The 26,473-nt window shown below is 37.1% G+C and overlaps 1 protein-coding gene across 1 annotated transcript in view; it reads right to left on the bottom strand.

Annotated features, from left to right (window-relative positions):
* The window catches only part of CNTN1 (contactin 1), a 163,918-nt gene that overhangs the window by 30,379 nt on the left and 107,066 nt on the right, over nt 1–26,473 (bottom strand). Inside the window, exons 10-16 of the mRNA XM_017733132.1 lie at nt 24,917–25,034; nt 23,156–23,306; nt 22,553–22,680; nt 19,785–19,960; nt 8,792–8,912; nt 5,500–5,658; nt 2,116–2,265 (exon numbers count right to left, since the gene is read on the bottom strand). Coding sequence (XP_017588621.1) covers nt 2,116–2,265; nt 5,500–5,658; nt 8,792–8,912; nt 19,785–19,960; nt 22,553–22,680; nt 23,156–23,306; nt 24,917–25,034 — 1,003 coding nt within the window. The remainder of the gene's footprint in view (nt 1–2,115; nt 2,266–5,499; nt 5,659–8,791; nt 8,913–19,784; nt 19,961–22,552; nt 22,681–23,155; nt 23,307–24,916; nt 25,035–26,473) is intronic.

Raw genomic sequence — 26,473 nt, 5'->3', positions numbered from 1 at the left:
ATTCTCCCACCCATTAAACCCAGGCTTCTCTGTCTGTTAAGACCAGGTAACTAATTTAGACAACTATACTTAGACAATTCCTCTTATGCACCCAGAAGCTAAAATACATAAAATCAGACCTTGATCCATTGAATTTCAAGAAATCACTGTGAAATGTTACTGATGAAGCAAGCTGTTTCATTAAAAATAAAAAACATTGCACACAGTCTTAGCATGCTAATAAGTTATTGAATTTAGTTATCTACCAGAAGAGAGACTTCAAAATTGAAAAAGACACTGACAACTTTTAAGTGTAACAGACATTCTTTGTCACCCACATAGTACAACAAAGACACAGCCCTGTTTGTTGCTGTTTAACACAGAAAAAATGTTAGCAATAATAACTACAATATGTGGACGTGGCTTGTTGTTTGTTATTCACCTTTTTAGAATTACATGAAAATGCACACGCAGTTGTGCATACTGCTTCTGTAGCACCCTTGACACTGACAGTGCAACCCAAATTCTACTGTTGTTTATAACAAATTCCAGCTCCTGGCAGAAAACACACTTGGGTGCAGAAGTTAATCTGTAAACTGTAAATTATTTATACCCTATTTTGGCATGGCATGAAGTGGTGACTGATGCCTCAGAAGACTCCATTAACATTTTGCATGGTTTGCCAAAAATTGTCTCACAGTCTGCCAGAGCATGGTGCTGTGCCTGGGGAATCAGACAACAGACTAATAGACTACTTCTTGCAAAAGAGGTACATTCTGCTACAAAACTGGAAAGCATGCCATTTCTGGGAAGGCTACAAGAAATGCCATGAATGTGGCACACTGCAAACTGCAGGACGCTACCCCTATTCCACCTGTTAGCATTATTTCTCTCTTTATCTGTGTCTTTTTTAACATTTTAAAAATGTCTATTGTGCACCAGGCATTCAAAGAAGCATGTGTAGATTTTTTCTGTAGATTCTTGGCCTTCAAATGCAGCTCTTGAGTCATAAACATATGATGCTAGTAGTCAATTTTCTAGGCAGTGGTTATCTTTTACTTTAGTATTAAAGTTCTGTGGCTTTTCCTTCCCTATCCAAAATAATTTAACCAATTTCTTTTCTTTCTCCCCAAGCAACAAAGTTTTAATGGACCAAATTTTTCTTTAATGAATGTTTTGAAATTTACAATGCAAATACATTTTATTTTGAAAATACTATCTAATCAAAGTTATGACCTAGCAGGTGTAATTGCAAAAGTTAATTTTTACCTCTGGTTTTTCATTTTTAGTTTCAAATCTCAAGCTATGGGAAACAATTGTAAAAAAATCTAGATTGCAAGTGGGTGCTACTGTGGGGTACACAGGCCTTGCTGGATACACACTTTGTGCAGTGATACATTACCCCCTAGAACACTGATATTATCTCCTCTGTACAGTCAAACCAGAATGTATTATCTGGAATAGTAACATCTAATTCCTCATTTTGGAGAATTCATTTTAAAAAGGATGTGCCTGAGCCTAAAGAATATCCTTAAATATGCTCTGAGCTATTAACTCTGAATAACCAGACTGATAAGAGAGTATGTTGTGTTGGATAATGTCCCATATGTGACTTGAAGTAAGAAGACACCAGACCAAACCTTCAATCACAGAAAATTAGTATTATCCAGTAGAACACACATCTTGTCATGTATTCTTTAGTTAGAATGCAAACAAATGGCAAATGGACATTTTCCTTCTTAAATACATGCATGTTTTTTCATAAGTCCTGAACCACGGTCCCAAACGTGCATGCGCTCATACACACACAACCTGACTGACAGATACAGTGGGGGATCTCTGAAAGATACAGTATGATTCTGTTTCAACAAAGCAGACAAATTTGCCATATCACAACCATTTCTTTTCTGTCTGCTTTGATGCTATCACATCTTGATAGTTTGGTACTTGCGTACCACAATCTGTAGTAGGGGGTGGCTGAAAATATATTCTCTGCACTTGGATGCTTTTTTAAAGATAAGATAAGAATTTATAAGATGCTTTTTTAAAAATAAAACCTAAAATTACCAAATTGGTGAATAAAAATGTAAAAATTAAGAAACACATGACAAAAACTTGACATTTCTGTTTACGTACGAGCGCCTTCAGTTCTAATCCTCTGTGATGGCATACTAGGTTCTCCTGTCCCCAGAGTGTTTGTTGCTATTATCCGGAATTCATAGTCCATCCATGGAATTAAATCGATCACTGTAGCAGATTCCATATTTCCTTCAATATCTGATGGGTCTACAAAAAAGATTAAATGCTTCAGAAAACAGAATTTTCACACTTAGGTCCGCAACAGTGTGGTTGGTTGCAACAGAACTTGCACTATTCTTCAACCACACATAGACAACTACAGGAAACCTCATGTTGTACATTAGGAATACCACATTTTACAAGGAGTACTCACAGCAGTGACTGGGAATGTGGAAGCTATGACACTATCCTGGATAAACCCTCATACACTTTTAAGTCTTAACTGGGTGTGAACTAGTACATGTAGTTACAAGATTTCCTTACTAATTACATATGGTAGCTGTAGAATTTCATTTTATCTACAGACAAATGCAGTGAGAAATCTGCAATGCAGAAACAGTAAAATAAAAATTCATTATACAGATAGGCAATGGCTAGACATGTAGGGTTCAATCAATTGATTAAGAGTGGTTTATAAAATGTGGTCCTAATTTGGTGCTCCTAATTAGTGAACGTGTTACAACTTGCTATCTGGTTCTGATCAAGAAAGGTAAGTGTTCTTGTAATTCCTGTGAAAAGACTTGTTATTGTCATAAGGATGAGCATTTTCATCATAAATAAAATGAGTAAGTCATGACTGACTGCAATTCACAGACAATAGGGGTTGTTTCTGTAGCTGTCTGCAGCTATGGAAAGACAGAGGATTTTCATTTATATACAAACAAGAGTTGTTTGTCAAAGTAAAAGTATTGTTTTCAGAGGAAGATGAGAACTGAGATATTCTGCACTGGAAAGGCAGATGATTTGGAATTAAAATATAAATGCAATGCCTGCAAAAAAAACAGGCAACAACCAGTTCTAACAACCAGTGTAAGCACTAGATAATGACACAACTGCGCCCTTCCTAATGATCATTAAATTTTTCATTCCAAAGTGAGGTCCTGAAGGAGAAAGAAACACACTTTCCAGTTTTCTTTCTACCTGCCCACCACCCTCCCTCATCCTTACTCAAATTATTTTTCTGTCTAGTCAGTAGAGCTACTGCAAACCTCCCATGTCATCCAAGCTGTGATATAAACTTGACATTCCTTCAATGTCCTCCTGGGCTACATCTGATCTCTTAATTTAATTTTGCTGTCCCACAGATTCCAAGAACGATTGTGAATACTTGGCACGATGAGAATCTGACCCCCTTAATTGGAAAGACCAACATAAATGTAAACAACTTATTACATAACCCATTTCCATACTGTAGATTAGTAGAATACACTTCTTTCACAAAACACACTCAGTATTATGAAACCCGAGATGAATGATTTGGTTGGGGGAATAATGCTAGTAGTAATAATAATAACAATATTTCCAAAATGCAATGCCAAAATATATTTTCTTTTTTCACACATTGAAAATTAGCAGCATTAACTGATAGCCTAAACATTTGATGACAGATCAATTTGGACTGTTCATCATGCGTCATTAATACAAAAGTTAACACTGAGTCAAAATGGGAGCAGCTCAGCAATTAAGTAAAAGATTGCAGTGGCGCCAGTGATGGTTACTATGGTGATTTTACCTCTTTTGAGGGAATCATTTATTTATCAAAATTCCTCAGTGTGGCTCAAATGAAAAAGTAACGATTTTGAAAACACCAGAATAGTTACTTTCAACTTCTCAGAAATTAATAATGTATATCTTTTGTGCCAGTGTCTTTAAAAAGAAATTCAACAATCTAGATTCCTCCCTGTCCCACCCAAGATGTGAATCCCACTCAGCATTCTTTAGGGTAAGATTCAAAGTCTGACTGCATGTCTCAAAGACTATCTCAATAATTCTGAGAAGCAGAGAACTTCAGAGATGCAGAGAAGTTCATCCCATCATGCCTACAACACTGCAAGTAGGGAATCTTCCTGAGAAGTGAGAGGGGTGGTTTCAAGTCTCTGCTCTGAATCAGTGAAAATCTGAAACCAACACTTATGTTAACTCTTACACCTCCATTTCCAGTTCCAGTAAAACACAGCACAAAACAGTATCAGTTGCCGCCTGAAAGTCTTCACATTTCCTTACTTTTTTAAATGGAAAACTAAAGGATGAATAGGGAATAAAATATAATTTATCCTGAAAAAAGCAGAGACTAACAGGATCCTCCCTCCTGCAGCTATTGTTACTGAAGCAAATAATGAGTTATTTGAACAGTTCTAATTTCTACATTAATTTTTTTTTTTTAAGTTCAAAGAAATCTATTCTACAGAAGCCATTAAACAGGATATAAGAGGTAAGAAGGGGCTGGGGAACCTTCTGGGTTTATCTTCCAAGCTACTTTGACATAAAAAATATCAGTGCTGACTGATGAAGACAATTATATCCAATAGAACTACATATACTACATAGTCTGAAAGAAAAATATCATTTAAGGCAGATGGCCTGGTATTTCTAACTTTTTACTCTAAAAAATGTAACAGATTTTCAGCTCAATATGTCAGTCTATTTCTTATACATCTGTAGTTTCAAGTGACAACTTAAATAGAAGACAATCACTGAAACCATTAATGTTCTTAGAATTTAGAAATGCTGAGTATGGGATATCTTAATTCCACAGGAAAACACTTAAGTTGTAATTCATAAGGGTGGGATAATGAAACATATCAATAGGAAAATTCTGTATAGCTTGTGACAATCTAGCCTTCATAAAGCTTTCAGAGATACTGGTAGCTTAAAAATATTTTAGAATTTATGCTTTTATGTTAAATACTGAAAAAAAAATTATATTAGCATGTCCTGTACTCAGGTAGGTGCCTCTTAAACTGCAATTTTGTGGCACAATGATGACATCCAGTGGTTAGAAGGATAATCTTAGCTATGTTTTCTCTAGGGGTGCCAGTTTTAATGCAACTGGAACTTAGTCTGCTTCCAGGAAAAAGCAGACAACTTTAATCAGCTTTCTCCATAACAAATACAGAAATGAAGACACCCACTTGTTATCTAAATTAACCTGCAAATAAATTTTTATGATTCCAGTAGTTGATGTTGAATGTTTTACATAACAAGGAAAGAGGCAAAAAAACCAGGTAGCAACTCTGGCCTGCTCTTTTCTGTATTTCTTGATATTCAGTTCAGGCCCTCCAAATGCTGGTGACAAAACTGTTGAAAACACACTGACACCTGCAGCAGACATTAATAGCATCCCTGGTTTCCTTTTATTGTGATTATTTTCTGATTAGTCAAACTTTCTAACAATCATACTTTAAAACTTATTGTCTTTATTACTTCTGGCATTACTCTTACCTGTTTTGGCATCTTTCCACTCTTCAGACAGAAAGGTTTTTGACTGGATAGTGTATTTAGAAATAGGACTATGATTGTCTGTTCCACGACTCCAGGTAAGTGCTACAGCAGTGTCTCTAATTTCTTCTACTCTTATACCTCCAGGAGGGCCTGGAGGACCTGGGGAAAAAAAAAAAGAGGGTTCAATTAACAAATTAAATATGCTGAAAATTAAAGTTCATCAACTTTTAATACTCTACAGAGTGATTCAATGGACAGCTGCTCTTGCATTTAATAACAACCAAATAAAACTTCCATGATTCTTGCCTAATCAATATTGAGATATTCTTAAATGAAAAGATGCTACTTTGAAACTGTCGCTGCTCATTTTACAAAGCAAAACTGAACTCAGAAAAAAACCACAAAATTTTCCTTCTCAAATTCCACCTAATAATGACCTTATTGGGGGCCCACCTTTAACCTACACTTCTGCTTGTGCTGTATAGGCCCTGAGTGCAAGTTATATGGAAAACCTTGTAACTTATTTTGGAGAAAAATAGTATCTTAAAAGAGAATTCTATAGATCTCTTCCCATTTTTCTTGGCCTTCATATTAGCTCAATGTGGTAAAGCCCTCATCAGACTCAAAGTTCCTACAAAGTTCTGGTTTTGTTATTATGCTTCTGTTTTATATGATACAAAGTTATCTGATATGTATTAACTGTTGTGTAAAAACAGATACAATGCATTAGAACTATTGAGACATTTTCTGCTTCAACATTCAGAGATAGTAATATGCCAACATGATTCAGATAATTATCCAACAATCTGATTGAACAAGGCCCAGAGAATATTAAAAAAACCCCAAGAATACCATAACATATTTCCTGCACTATTTACAGAGAAACCACAAAAAATCACAACAAAAACAACAAAAAAGAATGGAATTAGATTTCTATGTCAGATTTAAATACAGAGTGTGCCAAATGTATCTTCATCTCTTGAGCTCTTTATTTTCTCCATACCGCTGAGCAAAAGGACTCAAATGAAATTAACTGAATCAAAAGCTTATACTACTGTGTGTTGTTGTTTCTTGGCTTCAATGAATATATCTTTCTAACAAGCAAGCAATTTCATCCCTTGGACCTCCTTTCAAGGTAAGGACTAAATACCTCACTGCACGTGGAAACAGCTTCTTACTCTTCACAGAGCATGCACAAAGTAGAAGTTGTTGTTAAGAGCTGATTTTTAAGATGAGGGCTGTTGGTCAACTCTCCACCCTGGTAACACGCATATTTGCTATCGCAGCTCTAAGGACACAGGTAGGTAAGGTCTGATGAGAGACCCATTCTCCTGCAAGACTGTTCACTTCAGAAGCCCTCTGGCTGGAAGGTATGGAAAGGTTTATCAGTCCCAATAACTTTCCTTCTTTCTTCAAATGATACCTCTTACAGCTTCTCACCTCACCATCAGCTTCTGAAAACGGCATGTCTCAGGAAAACCAAGGGCCAAAGGAAAAGGAAAAGGCTCCATAGGAAAGCTGATACAGGACCTACAACTAACCCCAAGGTTGGTAGCTCTTTCAGCAATGGGCCATGGTTCCACTGGGTCCAAATATAGTGGGGCAGAGCCAGGTGCTGATATGGCAGTCCCAGGTATGCCCCCATGGGCAGTGAACTGGGTGCATCCAGGTGACAAACTGCTGCATATATCCAAGCAGTCCATCCAGGAGGCAGCTACCCACAGCACAGGCTTGAAGCACATCCAGGAGGCAGGGCCAGAGACAGAGCTGGAAGGAGGCACATCTGTAACACAGCCCCAGGGAGGGCAACACAGGGCCAGTAAGGTCTGTAGGTGCATGCAGGGGCTGCAGAGTCTTCAGTGTACTAACATCGCTAGCAATTTAAACAAGATCACATAGAACAATCCATATGAACTGTTATATTGTTTTGTGGACAGACAAACCATCTTCATGTGCCTGCAGTGACAGTAGCTATCCTTTACCACTCCACTGATGAGATGCTCTGGAGCACATCTCTTTGTTTTCATGCTCTGCTCTTGCCTCCTCCTTACCAATGCAGTGAAACTACAATCCCACCTTTGTCATTTTTCGTAAGATATTTACTCTTGGTCTGGTAAGATGCTGAGTCTTACACTGACAAAAAAAGCAGCCGTAAGCAGAACTGTGTTCATTGTATTAAAATCCAAATTTTGAGAATAAAATGAATGCTAATTTCTTCTACAACACAATCTCTGAGCAATGACTGGGTTGGAAAGGGGAATCAGAAGCTTGATAAAGCACCTTGTCTCTCTTTTAATTTTTAAAAGGAATTGCTTACATAATACTGAGGCATATGAACAGATCCTACTCTTTTACTTTGCAGATGTATTCTGTAGTTTCATCACTTACCATATTTGCTTTGACATTTTATCCAAAACTGATGACATTTCATGGGCTGTTAATACCCAGAAAAAATTAAATGCAGAAATACTCAACTGCACAACAACCTCAGATGCCAGAAGTTCAGAACCACAACACTAGCTATACTTCAGCTGCTTCACAGCTCTATGGTGTAACTCGAATGTTGGGCAAAACACAACAGCAAGGCAACTCAAAGTACAAGTTATATCTGCTTTGAATTGTCAGCAAAACAAATCATCAGCACTTCAGAATGTGTTATGCCCACAGGCATAAAAGAGAGCAAAATGCCCAAAGTACATTAACTCATGCTATCAAAACTTCACATTGTAACAGATTTGTAGGATACATACTGTTATGAGCAAGAACAGCATTTTGAGACTGCAGTAACATTTAACAGACATGAATCAGATAAAAACTGAGTGATAAACTTAACCCCAGATGTCTTGGTTTCTGTAATTTGAAAACTCAAAATCCTTTTAATGTAGCCCAATATTATACACAATAATTTAATCCATGCAGCTTTATGAAAAATGAGAAGTGACTTAGAAATGTATCCAGTGGATACATTGAAATGATCCTTGAAATCTATTTTTAATAATGGACACCAAATTAAACTATGTAAAAATTGCTTTAACATACAGAAAATACCCATAATCAAAAAATCCTTATTGCTTTTCAGGAAAACATATGGTCAGTTAGACATCTAAATGTCTGCAACAGAATCAGTACCCTGAGTAGACTTTTATGACTGCATGTTTATGCACTTCTCATTTTAATTTCTGCCATCTGTTCATGAGAAATCACATACCCTAAACAATCAGAAACACTCCTGTCTTGGTGTCTTGTCTGGGTGAAAACCAGCCCCGTTTCCGTATTACCTGGAGAACCTTACCTCTTACCACAAGGTCAGCTGAAGCTGAGGAGTTGTCCACAATTGTCTGAGCAGTGCACATGTACCTCCCCGCGTGCCGCAGCTGAACATTTTTAATCAGCAGCTCCCCATTGGATTTAATCTGTCACAAAAACAACACTTGGTGAAAGTGGCGAACACCCCTGTGCAGGTACATGATACCTGTCTACACATCTCTCCCAAATGATTTACAGTGGTTGCTATTTCTAAAAAGTGCTTACTTTGAGAAGGGATCACCCTCAAACATACATCTGATTTATAGGATAGCTGTTGAAAATGTCCCTTGTTTCCTGAGGATCTGCAGTTCTTTACTGGGCATGAAAAAACCAGACACCTTAGTAAATGATTATTAACAAGTTGACATCTCCCTCTTACTTTTTGAAGCCCGTATCTGAACATTAAATTGAGTCAAGATTTTGTTCATAAACCACAGTCAGATGATTTTTCTGCAACATTACTTGCTTTTTTTAAGCACATTGGCATGATAGCATGTCATGGAGTCCTACTAACAGAGCAGATGCTGTTTGGCTCTTCCTTTTTAATCCTAAAGCAGTACCTGAGTTTTTATCTCAAAGAGGCTACAAGCACAGCCTAAACAAAGATGCACCAAGACCTGCCCTGTACTCCTCTGCCCACCCTTGCTGCTGAGGCCCCTGTCAGGCTGGACATGCTTGTCCCCCGGCTCAGCTCTAACTGCTCATTGGCAAACAGCAGGACCCCCAGGGAAGAAGTTTAGCAACAAGGAACAAGGCTCATATACTCATCATCCCAGACCCTAATCCGCCCTTAACACTCTTCACCAATGGCAGACTATTGGGAAGTACACAACCATGTTTTCAGATGGCTGTGTGGTCCACTGGCTACCTCTGGCTGTACAGAGAGGCAAACAGAATACAGTGTTTTTGTCCTATGACACTTCTGAGTAACCAGATGTGCACCCGTAAAACAACGAGTAGAACAGAGACCACTATGTGCACCACAGCTATTCTTAATGAAAAACACATTTTATGTGAAGACTTAAGTGTTAGAAAATAACACACTTGAAATATTTTGTTTATCCATCCTGCATTTTATTACAGAAAAAGATTACTAGGCTAAATCAATGAGTTATACATATGCTAGTCTTAAAGGGATTTCACAAAAAAAAAAAAAATGTTCTTTCCAAAATACATCTGAACTTCCATGGGAGTAAAAGTGCTACAAAAAATTAACAGATGGATTTATACCACACTATATCAATAAGGGCAACATTCAGATTTCCTAATTCACTGAAAATTTTTCAAAAATATAACTGAAAAAAACCCCAAAATCAAACATTGGGATAACTTACTGCAATCCATAGACCTTTACATGCAGGAACAAAAGTTGCAAAATGGTATGTACAAAAAGAAACTGCAAAAATATTTAGGTGTAAGAAGTGTAGTGCTACCATTATTGCAGATTCTGGGGAACAAAAAAGACCTTCAACACAATCTCGAATATTATGGGCTGTGTCTGCATTTAGACATTCAGAAGAAATGAAATAAAGCTATGCCATCCAGTTTCTGGTTCCTGATTGAAAAGGATGGGGAAAAAAGTAAGGTTAAATCTTTTCCAAGTGCTCTGAAACTAGAATGAGAGTTTATAGTCTATATTTAGGGGAGAGAAAAATACCCAGATAACACTACCCTTTTACTTTCCAGACTCCAGTGAGGATTTTGGTTGCCAGCTTCAACTTCTGCTGGCATAAAATTTCAGCACAAACTGAAATCTGTTTAAGACCAAATTTTTTTGGTCTGACATAAGAATACACATATTTAAGAAATTACTGTGGTAAATAAATAATTGGATAAAAGAAGAATCAAGCACACATGAAAGAAAGTGCTTGATTCTGGCTAGCAATACTTCAGCTCACTGCCTTACAGGGTCAGCAAGAATGGCAGGTTACACTGTACCTTCTCTCATTTTGAGTGACACAAGTGCTGTTAGCAAGGATCAAACATCAGCTGGATCAGTGAACAATCCAATATTCTTGATATATACTAGATCATTTCTCTCTTAGTTAGTATTAAACTATGTCCATGTGTATAAATATATTCACACTTTTCACTCAAGGCTAATATGACATGGCTTTTAATTTAATTTGTCAAAGTGCATGAAGCCTACAGAGATGAGGTGAGTCTGGGGTAGTGTCATTCCTGTGCTCATGCCTCCCCAGTTTATTCATGAGAACTCCAATGAGACCTGTCACAGACAGCATCCTTTGAAAATCTGCTGGAATTACTGCATAAGTGAACACTGTCTGGCTGCCTGGCCAATCACATGTGAGCCCTACAGTGTGTGTGGTTTGTTTTTTTTTTTTTTTAATTCTGCTCTTATTGGTTTTGGTTTTATTAGAAAGGACAAACAGATCCCTATTTGACTGCTGTGTATAAATCCTTTGTTCATTAACACTAAATGTCATCCTAGAAAGAACCACAGTGCCTGTGACTCTCTGATCATTGCTTGCATTTTTATCTGCAAATAAACATAAGCAAATGCTGGGCAAAGCAATAAGGTTTAGAAACAGAACAGAATTATCATAATAATATTATTAATTTAATAACAAATGATCACAAATTCTTAATAGGACTAGTACTCATTAATTTCTATGTTAGCACTTTAATTAAAATACTTTATTGTATTTATTAATGATGTGCCCATATACTTGCCCAAACAATAATTTCCCTTATGGGAACTTGGTTTTATAACCTAAATTATGAAAAACAGATGGAAAAAAGTAACATAATTTTAAAAATCATCAACCTATAGATATGGTGTTGTACCTTGTTGCTTCAGAAGCTCTCCTGGAGCAAGGTTTTATGCAGTTGGTAATGAGGCTTTCCATACCTCAGAAGAAGCCAAAGTTCTTGGTGGTAAAAGAAGAGCTTACCAAGCAAATAAAGAGTGCAGACATCAGCGAATTCTGTCCACAAATTAGATATGAATGTACTGTATGTTTTCATTCAAAAACCTCAGCTTGGCTACGTTTAAAAATGCCTTCCTTAACTCAGAGAAGACTGAATCACAGACTGGAAACAGTGATAGCAATACTCACGGATGTTCCAAGGGTATCTGTGGTTCACCACTCAGTACTTACCAAGTTTCAAGCAAATACTTTCATCCTATAAGCCCTATATTTATGATTTAATAGTGATGTCAAAAATAGAATTCTATGACCTATTTCTGATAGTCACTGTTTTTTCTGACCATCAACTTTGCCAGTGCACTAAATTGCCGAAAGCCATCAGAATGTGTCCTGCGCAATTAAGTATCATTTACAGGAATCGAGTATTTTGATTGAAAGTGCTATCTATCCACTTTTGTTGGGCCCTCAGAGCCAATAAAGGAACTTCTGTTAATGTAAGACTTATAAGCCCTTTGTAATAAAAAAGCTAACTTGGCAGAAGTAGAAGAACCTAGTAAGCAGAGACAGAGTGGTTTTTTTAAATTCAGGTTCTAAAATTAGACATCTGAGCTTCAGCATTGTTTAATACACAGTAGAGGTAAAATGGTAAGAGAATCAATAAGAAGTAATCTGGAAGAGATGGGATTCTTGGTGAGGAGATCAGTTTGTCCAAAGCTAGAAATAATTTTTAAAATCTTTTTCTACTACCTGTACCTAAATCTAAATGAGTTCATGTGAATTGGTTTGATCCTGCCAGTAGATAATTGGGTGTGTGGTTGCTACAACCAGAACAGACAATCCAACAGCTGTTGAGGAAATTTAATGTAAATGTGATTATAGATGTTTTCCTGATATTGTCATCAGAGATAACACGGGGACACCACCAGTGCAACTCTATTGTCTTAATCCTATTCACCTGAGACCTTGTTTTGTTTTATAAGCCATAGTTACAGATAAATAAAAAACTCAGCAGGATAATGATGACAGTCATTCCCACTAAAGAATCTTTTCCTTCTGTGAGCTATATTTATATGTAAAGGATATACAGTGTTAATTCTACACTTGAGATGTGGACTGGGAAGTATTTCCAACAAATATATTATTCTTCTCCATTCAGCATACCACTGAGAATTCCTGAGGACACTGTGCTTTGTACCAGCATCCCTGTGGTAATGGGCCTTGTTATTTCATTTACAACAGCAGAAAAAGCCTAGGTACTTGCTCACTTATGCTCATGGCTCACAAGTTTATGGCTGATGACAAACTTCACAATACACTGAAAACTACATTTCTCTGAGCAGTGTTCATACCTGGCTTTCTCAGCTCCTGCTACCTAACTAGGGATGGTACATGAATTTTGGTAGCCTGGTAAGTCTCACAAGCACATAAATGGTATAGTCAACTGCTTTTGCAGAGTATTTTTTAATTCTAGCACAGAAGTTGGCAGATCTTCATCTTCTAAACTAACTACAATTTTTGTGCCATAAGTAGAGTAAGTTTCCTCAAAGGCTTCTGTCAGAGAAAACTGCTTGTTGGCTTCACCCTCAGCACTGTATCTTCTGCTTTCCTTCCCCTCCTTGCCCTTAACCACTGACTCCATCCATCTCATTCCATGCTCACTAGGTTACTATTAGGCCATTGCCTCTAAATATTACTCCAAACCTAGCCAAAATATGTGACTTTCAGCTCACTCATGTCTAAAGCACTTCCCTAATACATCAAGGCACTGAAAGCAGTGTATGTCTCAATACACTCAAGTATGTCTCAATACTGTCTCAGGTACCTTGAGAGAGTCCTGGAACGCTCTTTCATTAAAAAACCAGTAAGCAGTTGATTTGGTTGGTCATGCTTCATCAGCCATCACCTGCCACCTTACTACATTCAAAAACTGTACTAAATGAGCTCACTACAACTCTGGCTTTGTTCTAGTCCATAAATAACCTCTTCTTCTTAATCAGTGTGCAACTGAGCTTTCCTATTTTGACCAACCTGATTTCAACAACAAGGTGACCTGTTTAGTGGGTGAGGGAAAGGCTGTGGATGTTGTCTACTGGACTTTAGTAAAGCCTTTGACACCATTTCCCACAACATTATCTTGGAGAAACTGGTTTCCTATGGCTTGGATGGGTGGACTGTTTGCTGGGTGAAAAACTGGCTGGATGGCCAGAGAGTGGTGGTGAATGGAGTTACATGCAGCTGGCAGCTAGGCACCAGCAGGGGTTCCCCAGGGCTCAGTAACTGGGGTCAGTCCTGTTTAATATTTTCATTGACAATCTGAATGAGGGGATCAAGTGCATCCTCAGTGAGTTTGCAGATGACACCAAGTTGGGCAGTAGTGTTGATCTGCTGGAGGGTAAGAAGGCCCTGCAAAGGGATTTGGACAGGTTGGATCGATGGGCCAAGGCCAATTTTATGAGGGTCAGCAAGGCCAAGTTCCAGGTCCTGCACCTGTGTCACAACAACCTCAGGCAGTGCTACAGGCTGGCGGAAGAGTGGCTGGAAAGCAGCCTGGTGGAAAAGGACCTGGGGGTGCTGGTTGACAGCAGCTGAACATGAGCCAATGTGTGCCCAGGTGGCCAAGAAGATCAATGGCATCCTGGTTTGTATCTGCAAAGTGTGGCCAGCAGGACCAGGGCAGTGATTGTCATTCTGTACTCAGCACTGGTGAGGAGGCACTTTAAGAACTGTGTTCAGTTTTGAGACCCTCACAGCAAGAATGACATTGAGGTGCTGGAGTGAGCCCAGAGAAGGGCAACAAAGGCTGGTGAAGGGTCTGGAGCACAAGCATGATGAGGAGCAGTTGAGGGAACTGGGGGTGTTCAGCCCGGAGAAGAGGCTGAGCGGGGACCTTATTACTCTTTACAACTACCTAAAGTAGTGAGGTGGGGGTTGGTCTCTTCTCCCAAATAACAAGGGGAAAATTTGTCCTGGAAAGGGTTGTTGGGCATTGGAACAGGCTATCCTGGGAAGTGGTTGAATCACCAACCCTGGAGGTATTTAGATGTGTAGATGTGGCACTTAGAGACATGGTTTAGAGGTGGAATTCACAGTGCTGGGTTAACAGTTAGACTCAATGTTCTGAAAGGTCTTTTCCGTCCTAAACTATTCTATGATTCTATAATTCTTTCTAAACACTTCACCCCAATTCTTCAGTTCTCTTGAACTTTCCATTAATTTCCTGGTCTACAGCAGGAGCTAGACTACACACTCTGCAAGGAGGATTACCAGGGAAAGCAGCGAAGAAAAATAAAAATTAAAATCCCTGTATATTTTCTGCTGCAGAAAACAGTGGAATCATAGAATCATTGAATAGTTTGGGTTCAAAGACAGATTTACACAATAAAATTAAGTGTCTCCAAAGCAATCTACTGAAGCAGGAACATGCAGTAGAATAACTTTGTCTATCCATGCCCAGCCAATGAACTGCAATTTAAAATACTTTACAAAATACTTTACAAAAACCAGGCAGGCATAAATCTCTACTCCTCTAATCTGATTTTTATAGTTCAACTTGTTCTTTGTTGTTTACAAAACCATCAGTTTTGGAGAAGAAACAAACAAAGTGTTTCGGCAAACACTGTCTCCAACCTAGAATTCACCTCACCTCTTTCAGAAATCTGTAGTGTGAATTTTGGCATCTGGACTAACCACCTTTAATAGTTAAACAACAAAACAGGCCCTTCCATGTGTGTTGTACTTAAATGAAAAGTACCTGTCTGGCTGTGTATGTTCAGAATATTATGAGTGTCATCCTAGAAGACTGTGAAGCTTTCTGTACTTCAAAGAGAGATAAAGTAAGAGGAATAATATTTGCATAAGGAAAAAGCAAGCTTTTGAGTATTCAGAGAAGTCTACACTACTGCAGGTTAACCACATGATAGCTGCAGGGATACAGAGCTGGTTATGCACAGACACCTCGGATTCAGAAGCTACTTCAAAGCTGAATCGAGCCTGAGCTATAGGTCCTGCAAGTTCTATGCTGACTGTGTCTGCCTTTGTGCCATGTACCTATGAACACTGGGGAGAACACTGCAAAGTCAGAATCCACACCTCAGAGTCAGTGTGGATTCAGCAGGTCTTAATTCCTGCTCTGTGGCAATCATGACACAGAGGTGTGCCAGCATCAGCTTGAAAAATGCCCCCTTCATATGAGGGGGTAACAAGTCAGTTGTCTCTATGACAAAATTCATCACCTGGCCTTACTGTATCTTTCCATCATCACTTACTCTTTCTTTGAATACTTAAAGAAGAAAGCTATTTGCAAGCAGGTCAAGTTCCTGAACACTTGTACAGCAATTCAATTCAACTTATTAAAGATAAAATGGTGAAAAAAACATCAGGGTTTCAGGTTCACTGATATCGCTTAAGACAACTAATAAATAATGTAGCAAACAGAAATACTGCTGGTATGGAAAGCATTTTAAAATGTATTTGTGTCATTATGTCACTAAGACAACTACAACTTAAATTTAGACTCTTCCTAAGTCTATATTCAAGTTTTGACCTGAACCAGTTAAATTATGGAATTCCTTTTCCTGACTATCCATACAAATGGACTAGTAGGGCTCAAAAGTACATTAAAAAATATATTTTTTTTTGTAATGAAATTAATGAAATATTATTATTTGGATACTGTATGTATTTTTTTATATAAATATCTTAAAAGTAATCTTTTCAATCTTTAAAAATACATTACAAAAAGCAGATCTATAAGTAACAAATGAACAGACATTAGTTTTCCAAATTACTTGAAGAGCTGTATCTTTTTGGGACTTGAAAAGATGTGATGATGTATAGTTCCTCAATCAAACAATCAGAGGAACAACCACACATAAAGTTAAAAGTAATCAATTTAATAGTAAGATTCTGAAGATTCCATTTGACTCTTTGGAAGTTAACCAATTCTTTTATTTTTTTTCTTTTTTTCCATTTTACATACTGTTGTCACAGGAAATGAAAACAGAACTGACAAATGTCCTTTTGAGAAATTAATTTTAGTACTAATGTAATGCAAATTAGCTTTGCCGTCAGCAATGACAGAGATACCAAAGCTTGCATTTAAAGAAAGAAGAATTATGCAGGTGTTTACATGAATTTAATTAGCATTTCATTATGTCTATATGACAATAATAACAGTATTATTTTGAGAACTGAAATACTGTGGCTCTATCAAGTTTCAGCAACTTGATCTGCATAGTCACATAAATTAATAGTGATATTATCTGAGGGACAGATGAGGATCCTTCATCAACAGGAAATTATAGCACAGAGCACATGCTTCATATATCCAGTAATCTTAATATTCACAGTGGAATATCTTTTTCTTTTGTGTTTGTGTAGGGCTGGGTAGCAGGACGTTTCAAGCCCAGCAGTTCGGGCTGCTGCTGTCAAATGTAAACCAGCTCACCCTTTACATCCAAGAAATCCTGAGCAAACCTGCCACCCAGTGACTTCAGCTCAGAACTGCCAGGGAGAGGGAAACTGGCAGGAGAAAATCCCTTTCCTTGCCCTTAATGCAATAATACAATAACAAAGGAATAGAACAGAAATACAGAAAGTGCATATTCCTCTTAATTATATCCTACATAAACCTTTGCATTGGATTTGCTGAATTTGTTAAAAAATCTGTATTTGTTATTATTTACGCACTGAACCACCTAATACCTACAAATGAAGACTTCAAATGCAATCCTACTGTCCCCTCTGTCCTGGATAAAGACCAAGCTGCCTGTGGAAGAGTAACAAAGATTATTTGCACTTGCTTTGCATTTGTAAGCCCAGAATTAAGGCTTAGGAATGCAAAACAAGAAGATGCCTCTGCTAAAATAATTTCTACCAGTACTGACAGATCAAATGCAAAAGGAACACAACAAACCAAGAAAGATTCTTCAGGAAGAAGGATATCCTTCAGGGGTTATACACGGACAAGCAAATTAAATTATATTTAGATCTAAACTATTTAGTTTTAAAAGTCTAAGTGAATTAGGAGTTCTTCAGCTTCTTCTGAATCCTGTGGAGTATCCATCCGTATAATCTATTGAAAAAGGAAGTATTACAGCACAAGATTCAACACCCACATGAAGAGAAGCACCTCTTTCTCTCCCTCTGAAGACCACAGAAATTTTTTAGGGACCAAGGTAGCCTAGGAAAGTTAGGGTACTTTGGTTTTGAAATTAAGCATTTCAATAAAAGGTCTAAAATATTGTGGAGATAATCAGAACTTGAGATCAGGAGTCCAGGACCACTGGCTATCTGGAAGGTGAAACAGGTGGTTGGGAACTAAATAGTGTCAATCTTCTAAGAGAATTACACATTTTCTGAAGGCCTTATTTGGTTCCATATTTGCCAACTTGAAGTGCTTTGTAGAAAATGCTCTAAAATCAGGATTAAATTTCAGAATTAATTTATCCTAAAAGAAAAAAAAATCTGATTTCCTTCTATTTTCATTGTTTAGAGGAAACCTCAAAAGTATATATCAATGATAAAAAAAAATTTTTGTTCAGCATATTCAACAGATGACCCACAGATGGAGAAAGTTCAGGTTCCCTTCTCTTGCATTACAAACTCTTCTGATAAAGCCATTTTTACCTTCCTCCACACCTAAATAACAGATTCATCAACACTTTCAGTCTGTTTTCCTGTTTTATGGAACAAATTTCCTTGTGTGACGTCTGTTAGGTAGCTAAAAGCAATCAACTAAATAAAATCTGACACAGAGTGATTTTATTTGCTCTTTTACAAGGAGTAAGTTTAGTGGAGCTTTACTCTTTAAGCTCTTATTTTGACTGATGCTCAGACTCATTCCAATCTTTATCGAAGGACAAACTAATGCAATTAGGAGGCAATTAAAGCTTTTTCAAGGCATTCCTATGCATTGATTACTACCAGAGTGTAAATATAAACTTATCAAAAGTGTGACTTAACAGTCACCTGCAGGAAATGTTTTGAAAGATGCCAGTGTACTGGAGAAGAACTACGTATTTTTTAATTCCTGAGGCAATACAAAATACACTGCAGACTACTAACTACCCTGCTACTGAGAGTGGACATACACTTTCAGGAGATTTATTGCAGAAAGGGGTGTATGTCTTTGGGTTTCAATGTTTATGAGCTGATCTTAGCATACTTCCACTAGCTTGTTGGACAAGGACATGTTCTCTCACTGAAAGAGAGCAGTGTGTCTTCTTAACTATGTCTTACAACTCAGCAAATGAGCAGGTCGAGGCAACTCTTGAATCTTCAAAGGGCTGGTTTGTTCCAAATCAGACTAAAATAGTTACACTTTAAACATCTTTTCACATGGAGATAAACAGATACTGAAAGCAAAAAAAGTAATCTCTTGGTCCGTGGAAAATCAGATAATATTTAAATTTGAGGATTTTCATGTAATTTAAACCCAGAATAACAGAATAAATATTTACACAAGTAGGCAACCACTTGGAGGTTGCTGAATATTAGGCAAATCAGCATGTGATTAGACATAACAAGAAAGGATTTCTAATAGAGACATTAATTTTGAATAAAACTGATAGAAGACTCTAAAAACATAACCATACTTGCAAATACAAAAGAGCTACGGGTTTTTTATATGCTAAAATGAGTGTCTTTTGTATTAACTTGTTTAGACTTCACATAAACTGTTCTTCCTCAGTGTTTACAGACTGTTTGACTCCTACCCACCATCTGGCCAAGTTTTGTGCCAAATTCCAGAAATGTTGATGAGAAAAACATGGGTAAGTAAAAGTAAATGCATATGCACACTTTTTGGAGGTAATTTGCACCCTGTTTACAATCAGGCTACCTACTTAACAGCTATTTTCACTAATAATCAGAGTGGGATTTATCTGAGGTACCAAAATACTTACATCAATTTAGATACCTGATTTCAGGTATCTGCCTGCAAGTGCCTATGTGTCTGGAAGGTGTCTGAATTGTAATTCTATTTTATGTTCTTGGCCTACTGGACCCAAACCAACACAGAAAAGACAACTATTCACAACAAAGAAAACTAGGCTTTCATGTATTAAAGAATGATCTATAGTATCTTACCATAACATTCCTTTCATAATGTTCATGTTCTTTCTCAAAATCTATTACAAAGCCATTTAGAGACCAAATAAATGTCAGGTCTAATGTGGGATCATGGGATGCAATGCATTGCATGGTAGCATTCTCTCCAACGGTGACATCAACATTCAACGGAGCTAAAGTAATCCTTGTAGCTTCTGTGAAGTTAATGGCAAACATGGAAAACTCCAATAAATAAATGTTTATTCAAATACAAACTCGGCTTCATAACTATTTGATCATACATTAAACCACTCTCTCAAACTCTAGTTTACATGTTATTCATACAACTACATTTCAAAGGACCAAACTGAAAGGAACAAAGAAAACATTTTACAACTAAAATTCCTGACTTCTGTTTAGCTGTTTAAATCTCTGAATCACATTACAAGTATTTTTATTCATTGACTATATCTCAAGTAGAAAGAAGACACATGATGAATCTTACATGACTTGTGCTGCGTTTCTTGTTTCAATTACAATATTTCCTATGTTTCAAAACTTGTCTCTTTAATGAATGAAAAGTTCTACTTGGTTAGGCTGAGTCCGATTTCCATTACAGCATTGTAAGGATTGAGATTTTAATTTATCTACTGATATAATAGATGCATAACAAATTGTGCAAATAGCTACATGTGAAAAAGAAGAGAAAACAATACAAGGAAAGGAAGAAAGCTGTACATACCCCAGCAATGTCTCTTATTATTACAGGAACAAAAAAGAAAGCAGACATCTCATGACACTTGCTTGAGCTCTTGACACATACATCAAACTCATATGGCAAATTAGCAACTGTTCTGGAAGGGACTCACTGGATCAGTGAGACTTGTTCCTTTTCTTACAATTATTATCATAAAACAAAAAGTAACAGAATATCTTCCTTACGCCATGACGTAATATCTGTCCCACCAATATGAGAGTGGTAGTAGGGTATCAAAAGTGGGAAGACAATAGCCATAAGAAAAGTTATTGCCACTAGTTAAAACCTAGGCTTGAGCTTGCTCCAAGGAGCACACTCCATTCCATCACACACAGAAAAAGAAAATAACCTCAGTAAGCCCAGTATTTTGTCAATCTGCCTCAGAAAGAAACCTTTTCCCAGATCCTACTTTAGTAATCTAAAACCTGCTTAATACTGAGACTACAAGGATGGCACAACTACTGCCTTTTGCAATATGGAGCATCTCACTGTGTATTGGAGCAGCCTGTTAACATCTGGTCTCCAGGGCCTTACATATGGACTCATGCATAGGATACTTGCTCCATTCCAGTGTGGTGGTGCTGGTATGCTCAGTACCAATACCTGTCTAAAAAGTTGCTGAAAGAGTGGACCAGTGGCAGGGAACGAACAGCAGTTGGGAAAAACCATCAGAGTTTGCAGCGTCTGTCAGCTTCAGATTTAACTTTTTAATTTCCTATAGTCATGTGCAATGTCTGAGACGTTTTATGGGCCACACAATGTGCTTGGGAATGCCACTTTCAATGCATTCTTCATCAGCCTTCAGCATTGCCCACAACGTGAAAATGATTTTGAAATAAGTCAACTGACCTTTCTGTTTCTGCTGTGATGTCTTATACTCTTGGTGTTCATTTTTAGATGGATCAGAGCAGAATTTTACAAAATTTAAAATTTCTTTATACTAGTTTATAAGGTTTACAAACATATTGGTTTTTGTTTCACTGTGCGAATTTGGTATGCAAATATTCTTCCTGATTTTAGAAGAATGCTAGAACAATTAAGGGGCTGGATATATTTATTTACATAAACTTTCAAAATTAAATGCCTGAGGGTAACATTAAGATATATGAAACAGCAGAAGATAATAAAAAGTAACTGCAAGGATCAAAATACAGTTTTACATTTCATTTGGTACAATAAATTTGGAATGTATCAGCCAGAAAATTGCTCTCATATGATGCTACAGACTAACTCTTCCATTAGCACAACAATATTGTGGCATTGAGCTGTCACATCCAGCATGATTTCTGGAACAGAGATTAAACACGTATTTGACAAATGACTCTTCTACTATCACTGGTACTTGATAAGACATAGCTCTTACAGAATGCTATCCTTCCTGTCTGTAGTCTACAGTTATTTAATTATTTGAAATCAGATTTAAAATACACAACTAAGGGTATCAGTACTCAAGCAGTAAATACAAATACTGATAAAGGAAAATAATTTAGAAATGCAATCATATGGATATACACCCTTATCCCACAAATTTAATGCATATTTCTTTAACAGCAATTCTCTCTTAAACATGTTTATACCACCAGCATCACCACCACAACACCACCACACCAAAACCCCCCAAAATAAAATGACAAAACCAAACCAAACCAAACCAAACCAAAGCCCGTACAAAGCAAAACACCACAACACTAAGGAAGGTCAGCAGGAGTCCCATTTCTCTGAGTCATGGCCCCAGAATCACACCTTAGCATGAGTGCTGAGCTATCAAATAGAGCCAATGCATTGAAGTATGTCAGTTTAATGTATTTTATTTAATAATCTCTTATGGAAAAATCAACCCTGAAAATTGAGATACAGTGTTAGAACTGGTGCAAACATACCCAGTTTCAGCTGAGCAATATGCTTTAAAAGCATCAATTCATTTATAATGAGCAATTAAATTAGAAAGATGTAGAACAGCTTGAAAAAGCACTGCAATGCTGGAACAAAATTAGTGTTTTTGAATTAAGGGATTCTACCCAAAACAAATGAATGCAATTCTGACGCTTACCTGTCATTTCTAGAACACCAGTGCTATTGGCTTTTCCTCGGTTATTTTCTGCAAAACATGTGTAGCGACCTTCATCCAGCTTTGTGACATTGATAATTTCCAGGCTCCCATCATCCCAGATACGTATGCTATGGAAAGTGCAAAAAATACATCAAGAGAAATGAGATTTTACATTAGAAAGCAATGCTTCCTGTAGAACTGTAGTAAGTGAAAGAACAAACCACAAACATCATTTCAAAGCTCATATCTAACTACTGGATTTATAAACACTCCTTCAGTAAAAAATATTTAAAGAGACTGTGGCATGATCAGATGCCTCAGGTTGCTAGAGCAAGAGAATGTACTTCTATTCACTTGTACTCATTCAAGTGATTTTCTTAGTCTTTTAATAGTACAATTCAATTTTTAAACCAGACTAGGTAAAGCTGGATACCCTGCTAACTCTTTGAATCTGTACTGCCAGCAACATTTTGGCATATTATTTTCCTGAAGTTACACATTTTCCTGTCCCTGAGGTCTACAAAATGGAGAACTATCCTATGGGATAGACAGATACATAAGGCTACATTTCTAAGGCTCAAAGTGTTCACTAACAGTACTAACCGGCTCCCATTTACAAGTAATTCTGTTCCTTTGCTCCAGGAGAATTTTGGCTTAGGAGCAGCTTTAGGCTTGCATTCAATGATTACACGCCCCCCTTTAGCAGCTAGGATTTTCTTCTTCATAGGGTTCAGTTCAAAAGTAGGAGGTGAAGCTGAAAGCAAAAATTAACATAAAAACTGCTGTTAGTGATTTTACTGCAAAATAGAACTTGTTTGCAACAACAAGAACAGAACTCTTGAATTGTTTACAAATGTTCATTTTCAGGCCAGTAAGAAAAATATTAACAATACAGATGATGTACTGGGAAGCACATGGTAATCTAAAAAACCAGGAAAAATCATTACATAGTTCTGTGCTGTGTTACACCAGAGGTTTCTTTCTATTGATTTCTGAACTTTCATCTGAGTTTAATCTAACAAGATCAAAGTCCACTGAAAGTTCCTCCCTTTCAAAAGGCCTTTTGATCAGTCCTAATAAAATTCAGATTCCTGGAGGTAAATTTCTTTCACAAGTTGCTCACTCAATCATACTTCCAAAGAATAGTTGGGTTTACTTTTCAGTGGTTTTAACCCTCTCTAGAAACTAAAATTGTGCCCTTCTTATTCTTTGTGATTTTCTGTTTGGCCACCTGGCTTTAGGTGCACTCTCAGATGTACAAGAGTACTAAGACATGACTGTCGTAAGCACCACACTTAGGTCTCTGAGGTCAGATCTTTGCTTACTAATTTTCTCTTTATTTTAAACCAAATAAAAGAAAAAAAGCTTTTAATTATTTTGCATCTTGGCATACCACCGTTAATCATGCCAGCGTGTGCACAGCCTGAGGAAATAAGGCTATTATTTAATTACAGAAGTACAGAGCAAAACTCTGACCAATATCCACATCTTACCAACCCTGAACTTTGAAAATGCACACAGAGAAAGTGCTCATTTTGTTTAAACCAAGCTGGTAGGGAGTATATAGTAATGGAAGAACAGTGTAGAATGAAGCATTGTTGTGCAATGGGTTGGGAAAAACAAGAATAGTTTAGTTCTTGGGAAAGTCTGAAGGCAAATGTGAGATGGAAAGAATAGTAACTACTGCAGGGAAATCTAGGAAAATATGTCATACAGCCAGCGTGTCTGCTCTAATGAAATCAGTAAAAACATCAGAAATTGTTTTAAGGCTGGGAACTCTAGATCCGAGAGTCAAACTTTCAACAGGATGCTTCCTAGGAAAACACAATGGATTCATTACTACATCCAGCCATCAAATGGCACAGCTACGTTGCATACAAACATGGTGACTTGGGTGTAATGGGTTGTAGAAAGCAAAAGCAAAGGGGACAGCAAAGATGAAGAGCTTCAAAGGCCAAGTAAGTGACAACATGGTTTCTTAAAAAGCAAATTTTTCCTCACAGAGGAGTGATCATAGGTGAGCAAAAATGAAAATGCTTCTTAACCAGTTTTGCAAGCTTGAAGTATAGGCTGCAACTCCATGTGCTTCATATAACTTCTGCACTATCAGTTCCTCTGAGAGGGAACAGCAGGAAACAAACATCATAAATAAGAATGGAAAAAATGCCCCACAAGTTGGTAACTTTATTCCTCAAGTTGTTGTCAAAAACCAGCTAGAGAACTCAAATAAACCCCATCTCACCTAGATTGAGTGAGAGTTCTTAGCTTCATCCTCACAGGAATGTGTTACCAAACAGTATTTGCAAATGTAACTGCTATCTTATTCAACCCTGAGACAGTAAATAGAGAAGTAATCCCACTGACCCACAATCTTCAGTTCAGCATTTGCATAAATAATTCCATGAATGTTTTCTGCTATACACTGGTACATGCCGGCATCGTCAAAGGTCAGACTTTGCATTCTTAGTTCACCCTTCCGGAACTACAACACAGAATCAATGAAACAACAAGATATTAATATAAACTACGTAAGTTGAAGAATTCACACACATCCACATTATTTTTTTTTCCTTTTTTTTTCTTTTCCTTTTTTGGTGACATTGGGTTCATCTTTTTTTAAAGAAAGATTCAGTGTCATTCAGTACTTAAGTTTCTGGAAAAGTCCTAGCTGAGTGTCAGTAGACAAATTTACTCTCCAGTCCGGCGTTATCATATCAATGCAAACACTACTGAATCAGAAATAAGAAACAAGGAATTAAATTAATTTTATGCACATAACCTTTGTTATGCCATGCTCACTGGTCAGTACTTTCTGTTGTTACATCATTTTACAATAGAAAAAAGTCAAAGCAAGTCCCAGTGAGGTAGGAGTTTTTCAGAAGAGTCCTCTGGGAGATGGTAGAAACTATTTTCTAACACTTTGTTTTAATGTAAAAAAGAAAAAGCAGTCAATCAAAATAAGGTACTTAAGGTGGGGTATTTGGTAAATTACAAATAGATGTCAATCAGTTTTTGAAAGATCATGTTAATATATTCTGTTTTCTTGTGAAAATCAAGCTGAAATCTTTAACCCTTGTATCTAAGTACATTGGAGTGCATGGAGCAGTAGAAGATTAAGACAATACTACTTAGCTGAAAAGAGAACAGATTAAAGGAAACGTATTTTCTGATTTGTTTTATGTGAAAATGTTTTAATCAGGTTTTCTAAAAGGCATCTTTGTTGTGTGCTAAATGAAATGCCTAATTGCAAGTTATCTGTTTTAAAAACAAATTATATTTTCAAGGCAATTAACATATTTTTGCTATCTTCCATTTGGAAATCATTTTATATCACAGTAACACACCGTAAAATCTTCTGGTGTACTACTGGAGGCTTAAACACGGCGTTCTGCATCCCAGTGTGCCGATTTTTTCAGTGAAAGCCAAGTTCAGTGGGGACCAGCAAGCAACTCACTTGTTAAATTATTTGTTTGCAATAACCGCCAAATCTAGACAAAAACATTGTTTTTCCTGGTTTAAGCCACCTCCAAATAGCAGATAGTGACATCCCTGTTCTCCCTCCAACATCACACATTTTTTTTAAGATATACAGTCAAAAAACAAGCCGCCTCATTGTCTTTTTTTATTTGCTTGCCAAGATCAGAGTCATCAGAGCTCAACAGATGCAGACCTGCATTGTGCCCTCATATTCTCTTGTTTTTTTAATGGCTTTTCATATAGTATAAGCAACAGACTTTAAATACACTTTTGAAATGCCTGAACAGATTTTTCCCTGAGCAGCTGTGGACGTCTCATCCCTGTAATTGTTCAAGGGCAGGCTGGATGGAGTTCTGAGCAACCTGGCCTAGTGAAATGTGCCCCTGCCCATGGCTAGGGGCTTGGAACTAAATGATCTTTAAAGCACCTTCCAACACAAACCAT

This window comes from Corvus brachyrhynchos, unplaced genomic scaffold, assembly GCF_000691975.1.
Source record: "Corvus brachyrhynchos isolate BGI_N302 unplaced genomic scaffold, ASM69197v1 scaffold32, whole genome shotgun sequence".
NCBI lineage: Eukaryota > Metazoa > Chordata > Aves > Passeriformes > Corvidae > Corvus > Corvus brachyrhynchos.
This window is presented reverse-complemented; position numbering and strand designations above follow the sequence as displayed.